We start from the raw sequence: 17,888 nt of genomic DNA on the forward strand, positions 1-17,888 counted from the left end.
TCTCAACAACCTTCCCTACAAAAGGGAGGTTGAAGACTGGACGGTAGTTGTTAAGAATAGCTGGATCCAGAGAAGGCTTCTAAAGGAGGGGTCTTACCACCGCGTCCTTTAGGGGCAGCGGGAAAGATCCCTCCTGTAGAGAGGTATTAACAATCCTCTGGAGCCAGCCTCATTACCTCCCTGCTGGTCGAAACCAGCCAGGAGGGACACGGGTCCAGTAAACAGGTGGAGGTTCTTACAGCTCCCATGGCTTTGTCCACTTCCTCAGGAGTAACAAGCTCGAACTCGCTCCAAGAATTCCGATCAAGGCCCACTCTCAGCATCTCTGCAGGTACTGTTCAAGTGGAGTCCAGGTCCGTCCGAATCTGAGCGACTTTGTCCGACAGAAACTGAACAAATTCCTCGGCTCTTCCCTGCAAGGGTTCACCCGCATCCCTCCCTTTCAGGAGGGTTCGGGTTATCCTAACCAGGGCGGCCAGGCCTGATTCTGAGGACGCAATGAGAGCGGAGAAATGCGTACATTTAGCTGCCCGAATCGCCACTAGTCCTAATAAAGGCTCTTAATTGTGTTCGGTCAGATTCGGATTTACTGGCCCTCCAGCGTCGCTCTAGGCATCTCTTTTGGCACTTCATCTCCCGGAGTTCCTCGGTAAACCAAGGGGCTCTCCTGGATCCACTGCTGCGGAGAGTCCACAAAGGCGCAATCCGATCAAGAGCCCCAGCTGCCACTCTGTTCCAAGCAGCGACCAAGGACTCTGTCGGACTGTGGGCAAGGGAGTCAGGTATCTCCCCAAGCTCCGTCTGAAATCTCAAAGGATCCATCAGGCGCTTGGGACGGAACCATTTAATCAGTTCCACCTCCCTGCAGTGGGGGAGTAGTTTCAGAAAATCAAGCCTCAGTAGGAAGTGATCTGACCATGACAAGGGCAAGGTCTTTATGCCCTTCAATTCCAGATCACATCTCCACTGCCCCGAGAGAAACACAAGGTCAAGATTGTGTCCCGCTGTATGAGTCAGACCTTGAATTACCTGGGTCAAGTCCATGGCTGTCATGGAAGCCATGAACTCCTGCGCCCCATTGGAGCGTTCGCCGAGAGATGGCAGGTTAAAGTCCCCCAGTACTATAAGCCTGGGGAACTCAACCGCCAAACCGGCTACTGACTCCAGGAGCGAAGGCAGGGCTGTTGTAATGCAGCTGGGAGGTAGGTACGTTAACAACAAGGCCACTTGACCCCCAAGGTCCAGCTTCACCAGCAGGGACTCACACCCAACAGTCTCCGGAGCAGGGATCCCACGAGGTACTAATGATTTCCGGATGACAACTGCCACTCCCCCACCCCTTTTCTGGTGTCGTGGTTGGTGCAGCACCTGAAACCCTTCTGGGCACATTTCTGAGAGGGGGACTCCTCCCTCATGGCCCAGCCAGGTCTCAGTAATATATGCCAGGTCTGCCCCCTCATCTAATATTAAGTCCTGGATGAGGGGAGCTTTCTGAATCACAGACCTGGCATTTAGCAGCAGCAACCTGAGGCCAGGGCCCTGGCATCTCTTGCCACCTGGTCCTTGGGTTGAGTTTTCGGGGCCGGAATGAGGGATCACTGTAACATAGCGAGCCCTCCTTCCCCAGTAATGGCCTGCCCTGAAACTCCCATCGTACCTGCCTCTCCCAACCATGACCGGGATGCTCTGACCCGTCCCCGTAGACCCCCCCTCCCCTACCACGTCCCCCGTTCTCCCCAGCAGGCCATTTGTATCATACACTCTGGGATGAGAGGCGGGACCGGGCCCCCATCCACTTCTGCTTCTGCACTCAATGGAGGGGGCTCCAGGCCGCACTCTCGATCCCCTCATATATACCAACCAGACATTCTCCGCACACATACCCCACTAATAATAAAATATTAAAATATACAATAATACAGAATAAAAAAATTAAAAATTTAAGTTTAAAAACACGTGGGAACATTCTCTCAACCATCCATACCTACAGTCACTTCTTCACTCAGCAACAAGATGGGCGCCATTCTGGAACCACCAAGCGGTTGAGCGCAGTTTTTAAATAAATAAAGTTAGTAATAATGTAAGAGAGGAAAGTCCTTGCGCTCAGAAACTTCTCCTCTGTGGGGTCCAGTAGAAAATACAAAGCTCTAAAGTTTGAAGTGGATGGGGGGTTGACACTGGTCGGAGGGGAGGGGGACAAGCTAGCAATAGCAATTGCAACAGCAGTTAGACTTATATACCGCTTCATAGGGCTTTCAGCCCTCTCTAAGCAGTTTACAGAGTCAGCATATCGCCCCCACAGTCTGGGTCCTCATTTCACCCACCTCGGAAGGATGGAAGGCTGAGTCAACCTTGAGCCGGTGAGATTAGAACCACTGAACTGCAGATAACAGTCAGCTGAAGTGGCCTGCAATACTGCACCCTAACCACTGCGCCACCTCGGCCTCTTCCTACCCACGTCCTCTTCGTCCTCCATTTTCTCTTTCTGTGAAGATTGTAAACACAGGGTGGCATGCAGAACTCTCAGCAAAGGCGGAGGTCTGAGGACTCCATGGCCGAACAGCAGCAGCCGGAATAGTGAGGGGGGGAGCCCTCGTGTCCGCGTTGTTAATTAAGGATCGGATGAGAAAGCAGAGGGAAGTAGGCGAGGGGGGGAGGGGTCATGCCAGAACCAATTTATGGCGATGGAAAGGCGACAGACGGTTGATCTCACGTGTCCAGTTCTCTCCAAAATGGTGGTCTTAGGGGCGAAGGCAAGAGTGGGAAAGGTCGAGGTGAAAGACAGTCAAGGGGCAGCGCCATCTGGAAAAGGCACGCCTGGGAATAATCACGGATGGCAGCAGCAATAACAGCGGAAGCCGGCAAGGCCGGCCACCAAAAGCCGGAATCCCAACAGCCAGACCGTAGTAATGGTGGTCAGAGTCAGAGTCAGAAAGGCCGTGATGGAAGGGGGGGTGCGCTTGGGTTAGCAGCAGCGATGGCAAGAAGGCCAGTCGCACAAACCCATAGCACAGCACTGTTGGACTCACCAACCCCCCAAGGCGGCAGCAGGGCTCAACGGCATCTTGCCAACGAGAAAGGAGGCCGTAGCGATCAGAGATCAGAAAGATTATCCTTTTTCACTCTGCACTTCTGTCTTCCATGGAATACATATACGTAAAGCCTGTTGGTTCCACCACAAAACCGCGGACGACAAAATTGCGGTCGACGAAAGCGCGCATTTGACGTCATCACAGCGCGACGAAAACATCGCGCTGTGATGGAAAAATGTAAAAATAAAGCGAAAACCTTACCCTAACCCCCCCAAACCTAACCCTAAACCTAACCCTAAACCTAACCCTTAACCTAATCCTAAATCTAACCCTAAACCTAACCCTTAACCTAACGCTAAACCTAACGCTAACCTTTAACGTAAAATTTTACGTAACCCTAACGCTCTAAACCTAACCCTAACCCTTAACCTAACCCTAACCCTAAACCTAAACCTAACCCTTACCTTTATGTGAATCGGCTTGCTTTAATTTTATTGTTATTTCAATTTTTAATTTTTTTCGTCGCGCTGTGATGACGTCAAATGCGCGCTTTCGTCAATCGCGCTTTTGTGGACCGCGGTTTTGACGGGTCACGTAGCCTATTCACTTCAGTGAATTATTTTAAAGCATATTTTAAATACATCCATTGAATGAACCCAGTACATTTCTGCAGCATTTGGCTCAAGTACATTTTAGAAAAGCTTGTTAAATACTCCACTAGCAACCTAACAGGGTAATGCTTTTTAGCAAGTGCATTTGGTGCTGCAAAGTGCTTCACTTTGTTGGGTTCTAGCTATGCTTAATTTTAAATGTTTAGAATTATCTCCATTATGCTTTAATATGACTTACTCCCAGATCATTTTACAGCAAATTTCTGCTGCTATCTGCAGGAACTAAATGGATCTCTAACTGGAACTAATCACTACAATAGTCCAATATTTTAAGCAGTGGAGTTGCCAGAGAAACAACAAACAGTGGAATCTCAGATTGTTTCGTTTCATATTCAGCAGTAGCCAAAATATCTTAATTGAGAGATGAGAGTTGGATCAATTTGCTTCCAAGAACACATAGGCTGTTTCCTTTTCCAAGGCTTGTAGATCCTTATTTAAATTTAGTTCACCTTGTTCTTGGTTTTTTTGTTATTTTAGTTTTAGCCTAATGCAATGCATCCACCAGTCATAGTGCTTTGTAAACCAGACTGTGGGTTAATCATTTGTGTGAATCATACCACTCTGATCATGCACTGAATTGAAAAGAAAAAAAAATACTTGGCACAATGTAACTCAGCCGATGAATTATTTTGCTGCTAGGACTACATATGAGTTATTTATTCATTCTGATTTTTTAATGTATTCTGATTTCACAATAATAACATTCTCAAAAAAATGTATACATACAGTATATATATACAGGAAAAATCTTTATTAGCCCAATTAGTCTAGTAAAACTGTTTTAAGTGATTACTTAATTTTGTGCATTTGAAATCTTAAGATTAGTTCATTACAATGTGCTTTAGATGTGGCTTCCTTGAAAATATTTCGGAGGCAATGGATGGAGAATGTTGCAGCTGCTTTGCTTATCATACATACTACTCCACTACTGAAAACGGTGTCAACTAGCCATTGAGTGAACAAATAAGCCATTTTCAAAGTCTGGCTGTTGACTTATACCTAGAGGTCTTCCACAGCTCAGGAACAGTTTACCCAAAGAATCGTTTCCTTCCATAGAAAGTTACCTGCAATTGTGCTGAAGATGCATCTAACTACAGTCTGAAGTTGTTTTCATCTCCAGATTAGTTGTCCAGGCATTATTTCAAGCTAACTTCATTATGATATTTGTTATTGCACATATTTGCAACACAGTAGGTCAGTAAGGCTTTATTCGGGAATAGGGAAAGCCTATGCAGGGTCTCAATATTCTGTCTCAATATTCCCACCTGTCCAGTAGTCAATCATCCAATTGTTATTATTTCAAAAGTGTAAACTAAGCTGCATGGCTAACTATATATTAATCATCTGACATATAGGGAGCAAAAAATCCAGATCCACCAAATGACAGCAAAGAGGTGCAGAAGGCTCTCTTTGCTGCCACCTAGTGGTTTTCCCCACTTTTGCAACTCAGATATGGGGCGCCTACATACTATATATTCATGATGGCGAACCTATGGCACACGTACCACAGATGGCACACAGAGTCCCCTCTATGGGCACATGAGCCATCAGCACAGTGCATGCATGAGCTCCTCCAGCCAGCCAGCTGGTTTTTTGGTCTCTGCCTTGCATGCTGGGGGACACATGCACAGGATGCACATGCGGGGGGTGCACATGCATGCGGGGGGGCTGGGGGTGCATATGGGGAGCACACATTGCATTATGGGTGCATGTGCACTTTTGGCACTCGGCAACGAAAAGGTTAGCAATCACTGCGATATAGAATTTATGACTGAGCCAGAAAAATTAGGCAAAGGCCAAGGCTAATTTAAAAACTGATTCAAGGAAGATAAGTATATCATCCCAAAGTCCTTATCTACCCAAGGTCTCCTGTGCATCTGTATCATCTTCTGTGTTATTCTTCCATTTTTCTTTCTCAGTGATATTATTTTCAGGTCTAAACTAAATATTCCTAAAAGCTGTTATACAAAGGATTTCTGCAGCATTTATTGTTGACTAAAGACGGGGGCCATACTTGCCTTACTGATTGATAATCAGTTCTAAAACAACAGTTTACTATGTAGGTATTGCTACTTCAAAATGTTTGTGTACTTCTCTTGATATCTCTGATGGAGATAGTCAGATACCCTGGATGCAGAAAGCCTACTTGTCATGCTGAATTAGGGAGACGACGAGGAGGCTGTATAAAAGTCACTGAGTAAGGGGATTTATCACTTTATTTGACAATCTGCTATTAACTAAACTGGGCATGACACTTCTGGGACCAGGAACCATCAGTTTGACATCAGCTGGTAGAACACAAACCCTTTTCATGACAACATGTATCACCCACCTCATTTAGAAACAAGAACTGAATTTTAAATCTAAGACTCAAATAGAGTGCTGTTGAGGGAAGGTGACTAAAGTTGGTAGGACTGAGAATTTTCTTTTGCAGATGAGGATGGGAAAATGACCTCCCTGGATTGCATAGCAAGGGAATGCATTGGCTGTACAGCTCTGTATGTCTGGTCATTAGGCTTCCTAATGAAGAGAAACAGTTTGCTTAAACTTAATAGACAGCTTCATATTATTTAAATAAGGACAGCAAATGTGTTCCAGTCCTAGACGACATAAAATTAACTCCTTCACAACATTATTAAGAGTGCCCAGAATATGACTCTATCTATCTATCATCTATCTATCTATCTATCTATCTATCTATCTATCTATCTATCTATCTATCTATCTATCTATCTATCTATCTATCTATCTATCCATCCATCCATCCATCCATCCATCCATCTATCTATCTATCTATCTATATTTAAAGTCACAACCCCTGGTATGCCCATATCCCAGCAAGGGTATGGCTAGCTGATGAGAGCTAAATAGCTTGAAATAGATCTATACTAGTCTCCCTTTATTTATTTATCAGCATAAATATAACAAATGTAACAAAAAAAGGCAACAGTAAAAAAAAAAAAAATTGGGTTTCTGTCTGGATGGACTCTTGTGACGAGCCTAATGACAGAGAGTGGAAGTGTGACCTTCCTCCCACACTTGGGCATACCAGGGGTTGTGACTTTAAGTATATATATATATATATATATATATATATATATATATATATATATATATATATATATATATATATATATATATATATATATATATATATATATATATATATATATATATATATATATATATATATATATATATATATATATATATATATATAATATATATATAATTTTTGCTATATTTTCCCCTATTTTTGCTATATATGTCATAGGGGAAGTCTGACTTTTGGCCAGTGAGAATTATTTTGTTTTTTATTAAAGCCATTGCTCAAATGAAGGTAAAAGATATGCATCAAGGCAGGATTCCCCTGCACTTTTAAACATTTTGAACAGGTATGCATAGGATTCTGATGTGTCATTTGATTTCAAAGCATTCTCAGCCCAGAAATTTAAGTACCCAGAATTGCATGGAACCCACAGTCTCCTTTCACTGCATCCAGTTGGTTTTCATTTGCTGAAATTTAAAGTTTCCTTTTTCCTTTTTAAAATCTCTTCATGAAGAAAGCATGGGAGTTTCAACCACATGGGACTGGGGAGAGTATTTAAGGCTTTCCTTTCTGCATAAGGTGCTTTTGACTAGCATCAACCTTTGCACATATAAAACTTCATGTAAACTGTCACAAAGGTTTTTTTTTCAAGAGGCAGCTGGACTTTCTGTTTTTTCTTTGAAGACGTTTTGCTTTTCACCTACGAAGCTTCAGAACTGAAGTAGCTTCTTGGATGAGAAGTGAAATGTCTTCAAAGAAAAACCAGAAAGTCCAGCTGCCTCTTGAAAAATGCACTTTTGGGACAACCATGACTTGGACAACTATGAATCTCCATAGACATTCATATAAACTGAGCTCAACTCCTGATGTATTTATGGGCACATACATGTAGTTTTCTTAACAACAGTAGAGAAGTGACTTGCATTGCTTTCTTTCAAGATAATCCATCTAACCTACAGCCTGGATTTCCTTGATAGTTTTACTTACTTTACTTTCTACTGGGCATAATTCTTTGTCGTTTCAGACTCTGAACAAAGTTATCCAAGACTTGCTGAGATGCTCCTGCATATTTACATCTACGAAAAGAAAACACAGGAGGAAACTGCATGTTATGTAGTCAATAACACAATTTAGACATTTTGTGCTGTTTTTTTTAATTAAAAAATTTTAATTTTTAATTTGAAACAGGTACAACATCTTTCTTTACATGCTATAAAAAGTGTATCAGTCGGTCACAAATAAACTTTGGTACATCTCCTCCACAGTCAACAAACATAACTCAAGCATTTTAACTTAGATATTCATACATATCACCATCATCATATATCCATTTTCATTTGACTGTAATTACTATTTAAAGATATTAATAATAATATTCTTAAACAATACACACCCACACCAGTGGGAAAAGAAAAAATCAAAAAGAAAAAAAAAACACACACACATACACACACAAAGAGCAAAAAAGACAAAAAGAACAAAAGACAAGGCAGGGAATAAAAAACAAAAAACAAAAAACAAAAAAAAAGACAAAAAAAACCGAACACAGGTATATATTATCAAAAAAAAAAAAAAAGTATATCAGCTGGTTACAACATGTTTTGGTGCATCTCTTCCATTATTTCATATTAATTCAAATATCTTAACTCAAATGTTTACCATATTAACATCATTATACCTCCACTTTTAGTTGACTATAGTTGTTTAAACATCCTTCATCCTTAACTATGCCAAAGAATTAATCCATAGCCACATGCTGACATTTCATTACTTGTTTGTAAAATCCTCTATTAACATCAAATCCTCATATCCTATTTTAGCTGAACATCCATAATATTTAATACCAGAGATTCCATCTTCCATACAATATAATTTATTATCATTCTCCCTTCTTTATATAGTTATATCATATATCATAACATTTTCCCCATATTAGTTAACATTTAACTGTATATATTTTATTTTATAATAGTAATAATTATTGTAATTAAAACCCTTTATATATAATCCAAAAATATTTCCAACCTTCCTTTCTCATATCCAATTATTATTTATCATATCAACTCCACATTATATACATTACTATCAATATCAATTATTATTCAGCTATATCTATTACAAATAAGAGTAATTAGATTTAGCTAATTTTCAATTGTATTCTTCAATCTATCAGCCTATGTCTCTCCAATAGCAAAGTCCTCTTACCATTCTTAAAACAAGTTCCCCAAACGTTTTTATAGGCAAGTCCAAACAGAAATATCTTCGCACCTTTTTGCTTAAGATGCCTCTGATGTAATAATGTTGTCCTTGGTTCATTCCATTCAATTTGTCCTGAATTTTCAAGGGTGGTGTCAAAAATTCTGCAGATAGTGTTTCATAAAGTACAGATTCTTTAATGTTTCTCATTCCTTCTACGCTCTGTCTTTTGAAATAAATTTTCTGTATGGCTCCCCCTCCTCTTTCTGCCTCCGAAGTGAACCAGACGCCCGGCTTGTCAGCAATTTGAAAGATTTCCTGTCTAACATTCTTCATTTGAATTTCAGGAGCATTCAAACATTCATTCTGACTCTTTTCTTCATATTTTAGTGTTAAAAACAACAAATAGTCTTTTTTTTTTTCAGATTCTTTTTCAGATTTTTCATACGTATCAAACAACATTTGAAAAACGGAAAAAATCTTTTGAAATGAATCACTTGAAGCAAGTACAAACGCCATGATGTGACGCAGAAGATATTCGCAAGTGAAGACACGCTGAGAGCTATGCAATCTTATCTGATCTTAGACCAACACAGCCAAGCAATAAAAGTGTCAAGTTATAAGAAGCCAAATTATAGTAAATTGGTTTACAGCCCACTTAAGGGAGGCCCGAGGGGGTATTAAAATAAAATAAACTTTTCTTTATCCACGTAAACAGCATTCAAAACATTTAAGAAATAGAGTAACCACCAGCCATAAATCCATTTTAAAAAAAGCCGATTCGCCGCTGGATTCTTCTGTTCTTTGGTTTCAATTAGCTTAGATTTTAGTGCGGACCGTCTCTCTTTGAGTAATAAAATCAGCTTACCAGGTGAATCCACTCAGACCATTCTTAGGGGCAACCTGCAGTTTCGGTTAGCATACAGCTAATCCAAAAAGGAATTGGCAGGAGGGGTTAATTCCACGCCCCCCAGAGACTTTGCGATCGTCTCTGAGGTCACTGGATCTCCCCTCACCTTTCACTGTCTTCTACGGGACAGCTAGGGTCCAACGACCCGTCCAAAAATCCTTCGGAATAGAGGAATTTCAGGAATAGCCTGAAACTCCATCTTCTCACTGCTAAGCCCCGCTGTTGTTTTATAGCTGTCCCAAAGATGCTTTTTCAGAAGGCAACAACTTTCTTTGTTTTTGCTTGAAGATATTTTCCTTCTTATCCAAGAGGTTTCTTCAGTTCAGAAGAAACTGAACTGAAGAAGCTTTTCAGATGAGAAGTGAAACATCTTTAAGCAAAAACAAAGAAAGTTTAGATGGCTTTTGAAAGAGCACCTATGGGACAACCATGACTTGGATGACTGAGAATCTTCATAGACAATCCAATGTCCCACTCCTTTGCACCCATAATTCAAAACTGAATAAATGTTATCCTAATTAATTTTCTTTATGATACAGCGTCAATCCACTTGTTTTTCATCGGGTTTTTAGCCTTTGTTTATTGAAATGAAGTAATTTGGTAGGATAGACTTAATAGCTGAGGCTTAATCTCCTCCTGACTTATCTGGATATAAGTGCATTGAGCACAATGGGATATACTTTCAATATATATGGGTATGGGATTGTGTTGATCAGAATTTACTTAAGCACTCCTCAAACTCCCTTGCTCTTTGAACAGAGCAGAATTTCTAGCTAATGTAGGCAAGAGGTAGAAGTAGTAGAAGATGATATCCAAACACACCCACAAATCATCAAGTTGGGGAAGGAGAAATAGAAACATTAATGGCTGCTACTATCTAAAAGCAAAATAGTACATTAGATATAATTAAATCAAGTTAAATTTTATGCTCAAAACATTTCTTATATGTGTCAATATTTTGCAGAAATTCTGCACTGAGAACATTGAGTGACAAGCCTGGAGAGTTGCCATTACCATCTCCATTACTCATTCAGAAGTATCACTTTTCTTGCAATGTTGTCAGGCAAGACAAATAGGGAAGGCATGCTGCTTCTAGAATGTTCAGATTCTTCCAAGGGGAAAACACTTTTGCATCTATGTTTTAACATAGCAAGGAAGAACATGGAATAAACCAGAAAAACCGAGGGGAGTGGGGGAGGGAGGAAAAGAAAAGGGAGGGAGGGAAGACAGAGCTCCTTTGTATCTGCATCCAATATGGTTACCTTTGATTCTTCATTCTCCACAGTCAAGGGCTCCCCATGGGTTCTCATCTGTTACCCAGCCGCAGCCGTACCTGCCTGGCTGTGTGAAAGTGGCTTGCTGTCAGCTATGGATGAGGCTAACAGATCACATCTATCTCCCAGGCACTCTGTGAGCTCACAGAGGGCTCCAAAGATCAAAAGTAAAAAGCAGGACTGTATAGCAGGAGGGGGGAGGCCTATTTCTGTATTGTCCATCGCCCATTGTATGGACGCTGGAGGTCAAATCCATCCAGCATTCCTGCTTTGAGCAGATAGGTTCGTGTGTGAGACAAAGTGAAAGAAGGTCAATAGGAGCAGGGGCCAGGAGAAGCAATATTTTGCCGCTTCTGATTTTGGGAAATGACTCTGATGAGCAGCCGCTCACAACCACAATGGAACACAAATAAGACATAGGTCTGTGAGGTACCTTCTTTGAGATCAGTGTCCATACAAGATGAATTTTATTCTGGTAAGAACAATACAGGTTTGGGCTACATATGAAGAACAAAGTGATGTAAAGAAATAAAATGAAACGCTTAATGGCTAACCATGGATACCAGGATAATTTAAAACAACCAACGTAATTAAAATGTGATAATTGTGCTAGCTGTAAAGAAAAAGTACACAGCCCTTTCAAAACTAGCAAAAGAAAAATGGTGGGTGGATCGACATCTAGTGGTTTATGAAAAACTTAGAAGAAATTATCTGAGAAATGCAAACTGTGGTATACATACTTGATAGCCAGTATGTGTCAGCTAAAACCAGAATTCAAGTTGGTTTGTGATTGCTATTTTTTTAAACAAGATCCCTTTTTCATTTTTAGTACTTGAGTTGAGACATGAGTTCCCTAATTAACTGCACTTTGTTGCTTTTTGCAGGTTCAAAGAATAATCTATGGAAAATGACCCGGTTATTTGGACTAAATAAATTATGGAGGTTTTAATCATGGTGTAATGAGGTAATTTTCATTTGAATAATATTCACTGAATTCAACAAAGGTTGCCTGATGTATTGTATATTGGTTTTTTAATGTTTCAATTACTTTCTGCAATTTTTTGTGAAGGTCATTGTAGGCAATTTGCTCACACACATACCCTAAACTATGTGCCACATTCAATAGATTTTAATGTGACTTCTATGTTTGGAGTGTCCTTGTTTTCCCTCGTGTTGCCTAGAAATGTCCAAAATTCATCATCAAATGCTTTTCCAATACTTATTGTGCCTCCTTCAAAGTTTTCTTTATTTTTAAAGAAAATGATTTGCCTGAGTATTGTTCCTTCCTCATTCCTCCCATATCTCCAGGTTCCCTTTCCTTTTCTTCCACACAGCTTTCACCTTGTGAAAATAGTTCACTAGGAAAAAAAAAAGATTTGCTGTCCCATTCGTTCCGCACTGCCCCATAAAAAACAAATATTTTCAGGTTGACTGAAAGTTTAACTTTGCTATTTTAATTTTTTTTTAAAGAAAATCCAGCGTGACCAGGCACGTGTTGCTACCCATGCCTGTTAACAAATTACTTGGGTTTTTACCCTAAATTAACTGCTGCAGAAATTTCCCCGTGCATGATTTCATTGTAGAAGGATTTCACAGATGAATAATCAAATGTTGTTAAACTTTGCAAAGGAGACTTTCATTAACTTGGACCAGATTACCTCAATCTGTAATTTGGTAAAGCATGTACCAGAACTGTGCCCTGCATTTTTGTGTATACAGTGAGAGATATAACAAAAACTAGCAAGCGTCCCACCCAAAAACAATTATGCTCCCTGGAAAACATCCTCTCTATTCTGCATGACTTTGTAGGTTTCCTTTGTTATTCAGTGTCCTGCTTTGTAGAGATCTGTCTATTTTGCCAAGAGAATAACCTAAAAGTGACTATCCTATGATATCTTGCTGTACAAGTCATGGTCCCCAGTGGTGGAATCCTGATGGTTTAACAACTGGTTCAGTGATCGTGCACTCCACACGCACCCACACCTGACAAGCAGTTTTAACAAAACTTACCTTCCACATTACTTCTGGGGAGTAACACGGCAATCTGCTCTGCTGTGCAAATGAGCTGGGAGGATAGAGGTAAGTAAAGTGCAGGGGTGGGCAGGTGGGCCAACCTGATCATCGGAGAGAACGGTTTGCTCCCCAGCTGATTGTTGGACCCACCAGTTCACCCAAACTGGTCCGAACCGGCTGAATCCCACCCCTGATGGTCTCTCTTCCCAGGCTGTTATAGTTTCATTCCATCGATGGAGCTTCTGGAAAAAAGCCTAAAATACCAACTGCACTCTTTGCCTTGGGAGACATGAAGAGTTCCTTTTTATGAATACTTACATGGCCTGTCGAAAAGCATAGAATGTCCTTCATCTCTATAGCCATTAACTTGCAAAACAATAACTTTTTTTTTTCATGTTTACGCCTGGTGCCATTCCTCCATGAAAGTCTTGAATGTTGAACTGGTCATGCATGGGATTGCCCCTTTCTGTGAACCCCCCTTTTAGTGTCTCCATCATGCCATTTAATGTTCAAAAGCAAGAAATATTGTAGAGTTGTAAATCTCTTGCTTTTCTTTAACCAGGCCATAATCTATCCCATTTTATATGTTCTAGCTTTCAAAAGTGATTTAAGAACAGGGTCAGGCAGACTTCTACACATTTCCTGGCAGGTGGTCAGACAAGAAAATCTGAGTCAATTCAAGGTGGGCTCTGTATGTTTATCAGTGAGTGTAGTTATTATGGTATTTTTTAAAAATCCCTGCTTAGGTTTTTGTAATAAACTTCCCTTATCACATATTGCCAATCTTACGGGAAAACTTTAGATTTAGATTTTTAGATTTTAACTTTATTTATATGCCGCCCTTTTCCCTGAAAGGGACTCAGGGCGGCTCACAATTCAAGGGAGGGGAAAACAACAACATTACAAAATATAAAGACATACACAGTTAAGAACTCAACAATCATACCATTCGGAGTGGGGCTACAGGTCTTTAGTCCCAGGCCTGTCGGAACAGCCAGGTTTTAAGGGCTATGCGGAAGGCCTGGAGGGTGGTGAGGGTACGAATCTCCACGGGGAGTTCGTTCCACAGGGTCGGAGCAGCCACAGAGAAGGCCCTCCTCCGGGTAGTCGCCAGTCGACATTGGGTGGCTGATGGAATTCGGAGGAGGCCTAGTCTGTGGGATCTTATTGGTCTAGTGGAGGTAATTGGCAGTAGGCGGTCTCTCAAGTACCCATTTCATTTGTCATCATGAATTGCATTCAGTATAAGAGAGAAAAGGTAAATATTGTAAAACAAAGATACTTTCATTTTATTTTCACAACCATGTACTCATTTTGAACTGAAAACACTGCTGTCAAATATTATAAACCATCTACTCACATTGATTTGCATATGTGAACTAAATACTTCTAGACTATCATGACTTGACAATGGAAATGTGAGGCAAGCTTTAATAGAATAATGATATGTACATAATTGATGGTTAAATTGTAGTTTCACTAGGTTGGGAAATAGTTTCTTTACTTTCTGATTTGGAGATGAATTATCTCAAATTACCTCGCAAATTAAGAAAGGGCAGAGTAACAATATAGGTAAAGGTAAAGGTTCCCCTCGCACATATATGCTAGTTATTCCCCACTCTAGAGGGCAGTGCTCATCTCCGTTTGTTTCAAAGCTGAAAAGCCAGCACAGTCCAAAGATGTCTCCGTGGTCATGTGTGTGTGACCAGAAGCCAAAGGCGCATGGAGCACTGTTACCTTCCCACCAAAGATGGTTCCTATTTTTCTACTTGCATTTTTACGTGCTTTCAAACTGCTAGCTTGGCAGTAACAATAGGAAGTAATGAACTCAGACAAGGCATTCAAGTTTTAAAAGTTTGCAAGTACATTTCATGCACACATAAACCCATGGTTCATATTTTCAAAGGAAAAAAAATTAGCTAGCAGGCCTGCTCCCTACTTCGTGGACCAGCACATAATGCATTTTAATTTAGAGATTAAAAAATATGGGAGAAACGAGATTGAACTTTAAAATAAATAAAGAGATACAAAGGTAGAGGGGAATTAAGCACTGGGGAAATAGTAGGTCTCGAATGGTTAAAAATCTGACTTTAAAATGATGGGCTTTAAAAATTGAGCTATACACAGCCAAACCCCCACTGTAGGGAGGAGGAACCGACCAGGTGGTTCCGCCCCAGGCGTCTTATGGACCCCTTAAGGTTCCAGACAGAGCTTGGGGTTATTCCTGATACTCTCACCCACAGTTCGGCGGAGACTCTGGCTGCTGCCTGGCACTTGGCGGCATCGGAGTCCCTTGACCGAATTGCGCCACTACGGCCCCTCCGGGTCAGCGAATTCCGGAGACCTCCTTGGTTCACCGAGGAGCTCCGGGAGAAGAAGCGCCGGAGGAGACGCCTAGAGCACCTATGGAGGTCCGATAAGTCCGAATCGAACCGAGCACTCCTGACAACATGCACCAAGGAATATATCAGGGCATTAAGGACAGCTAAAAGATCACATATTGCCACCTTGGTTGCGTCCGCTGAGTCACGCCCAGCCGCCCTGTTTAGGATAACCCGCTCCCTCCTAAATAGGAGGGATGCAGGCGAACCCCTACAGGGTAAGGCTGAGGAATATGTCCAATTCTTGGCGGACAAAATTGCTCGGTTTCGGTCGGACTTGGACTCCATCTCTGGAGATCCAGCCAAGACACAGGGGGAGAGCTTGGCAGACCATCTCTGGGTTGAGTTTCAGGATGTTGCCTCTGGGGATGTGGACAAGGCCATACGAGCTGTGAGTGCCTCCACCTGTATACCGGACCTGTGTCCCTCCTGGCTGGTTGCCAACAGCAGTGAGGTGACACGAGGCTGGATCCAGGCGGTTGTAACCGCCTCCCTTCGGGAGGGGCACTTCCCCACCGCACTTAAAGCGGCGGTGGTGAGACCCCTCCTGAAGAAACCATCTTTGGATCCAGCCGTTCTTAACAATTACCATCCAGTCTCCAACCTCCCCTTTCTTGGGAAGGTTGTTGAGAAGGTGGTGGCCTTCCAGCTCCAACGGACCTTGGAGGAAGCAAGTTATCTTGACCCCTTCCAGTCCGGCTTCAGACCTGGTTACAGCACGGAAACCGCTTTGGTCGCATTGACCGATGATCTCTGGAGAGCCAGGGATGGAGGCCATGCGTCCATCCTGGTTCTCCTTGACCTCTCGGCGGCTTTCGATACCATCGACCATGGTATCCTTCTGCGACGACTGCGGGAGGTGGGAGTGGGAGGCACTGTTTTGCGGTGGTTCTCCTCCTCCTCCGGGGTGCCGCAGGGTTCGGTCTTATCCCCCCTACTATTTAACATATACATGAAACCGCTGGGCGAGATCATTCGGAGGCACGGGATAAAATACCATCAATACGCGGACGATACGCAGTTGTATCTGTCCGCCCCGTGCCAACTCAATGAAGCGGTGGACGTGATGAACCAGGGTCTTGAGGCCGTTAAGAACTGGATGAGAGCTAACAAACTGGTACTCAACCCGGACAAGACCGAATGGCTGTTGTGTTTCCCTCCCAATAATTTGGCCAGTGTTCCATCGCTCAGGCTGGGGGGTCAAATTCTACACCCCTCAGATAGGGTTCGCAACTTGGGAGTCCTCCTGGACCCACAGCTGACTTTTGACCACCATCTGTCGGCTGTGACCAGGGGGGCATTTGCCCAGGTTCGCCTGGTACGCCAGTTGCGACCCTACCTGAACCGGGAGGCTTTCACAACAGTCACTCGAGCCCTTGTGATCTCTAGGCTGGAATACTGCAATGTGCTCTACATGGGGCTGCCCTTGAAGAGCATCCGGCGACTTCAGCTAGTCCAGAATGCGGCCGCGTGAGTGATAGTGGGCGCACCTCGGTACGCCCACATAACATCCATCCTCCGCGAGCTGCGCTGGCTACCTGTTGATCTCCGGGTGCGCTTCAAGGTGCTACTTACCATTCATAAAGCCCTCCATGGTAGTGGATCTGAGTACTTGAGAGACCGCCTTCTGCCGATTACCTCCCTTCGTCCCATCAGATCGCACAGAGTGGGCCTCCTCCGAGTTCCATCCGCCAGTCAGTGCCGACTGGCGACTACGCAGAGGAGAGCCTTCTCAGTAGCAGCTCCGACCCTTTGGAACGATCTCCCCGTAGAGATTCGCACCCTCACCACAGTCCAGAGCTTCCGCACAGGCCTTAAGATCTGGCTATCCCGTCAGGCCTGGGGATAAGATCTTCATACACCCCACCTGAATGTTGAATGAATGTTGTGTTTTATTGCTATTTTTATTTGTACCCACATATTATTTTACGTTCTGTCTTGCACTCCCTTCCCATGAGTTGTAAGCCGCCCTGAGTCCCCTCAGGGAAAAGGGCGGCCTATAAGTGACAATAAATACAAATACAAATACAAATACAATTAAAATCTGAAAATTCTCCCACTGGCACTAATATGACTTTTTAAAATGTGATGATTTTTTAAAGAAGTTAGTTGGAAGTGTACTCTCCCTAAATAAAAAAGGCTGACATCTAGACAGAGGAGTAGTGCTTGAGTCAGAAACTACGAAGATAGATAAGGAGTTTGCATCCTACTAGCAGCTTTCCCCAGCTGTCTTGACTATACTGTACATTTACAGGTAGTCCTCAACTTTCGACCACAATCGAGACCAAAATGTATGTTGTTAAGTGAGAAAGTCCCCTTCCATTTTATGACTTTTCTTGCCACCTTTGTTAAATGAATCATT

At 42.3% G+C, this 17,888-nt stretch overlaps 1 protein-coding gene and 1 long non-coding RNA gene across 3 annotated transcripts in view; both read right to left on the minus strand.

Annotated features, from left to right (window-relative positions):
• LOC106554511 (uncharacterized) overlaps nt 1–17,888 on the minus strand; it is an 85,820-nt gene that overhangs the window by 5,837 nt on the left and 62,095 nt on the right. For both annotated transcript variants that reach the window (XR_015697040.1, XR_015697039.1), the window contains exon 3: nt 7,740–7,828. This is a non-coding gene — a long non-coding RNA (uncharacterized LOC106554511). The remainder of the gene's footprint in view (nt 1–7,739; nt 7,829–17,888) is intronic.
• On the minus strand, nt 339–1,438 carry LOC148045072 (uncharacterized). The gene is given in 2 exon segments (XM_087717654.1): nt 339–546; nt 548–1,438. Coding segments are annotated over 2 exon segments (1,050 nt in total). The 5' UTR covers nt 1,390–1,438.

This window comes from Thamnophis sirtalis, unplaced genomic scaffold (assembly GCF_051295495.1).
Source record: "Thamnophis sirtalis isolate CommonGarterSnake01/CBP01778 unplaced genomic scaffold, rThaSir2_p1.2 scaffold_6, whole genome shotgun sequence".
NCBI lineage: Eukaryota > Metazoa > Chordata > Lepidosauria > Squamata > Natricidae > Thamnophis > Thamnophis sirtalis.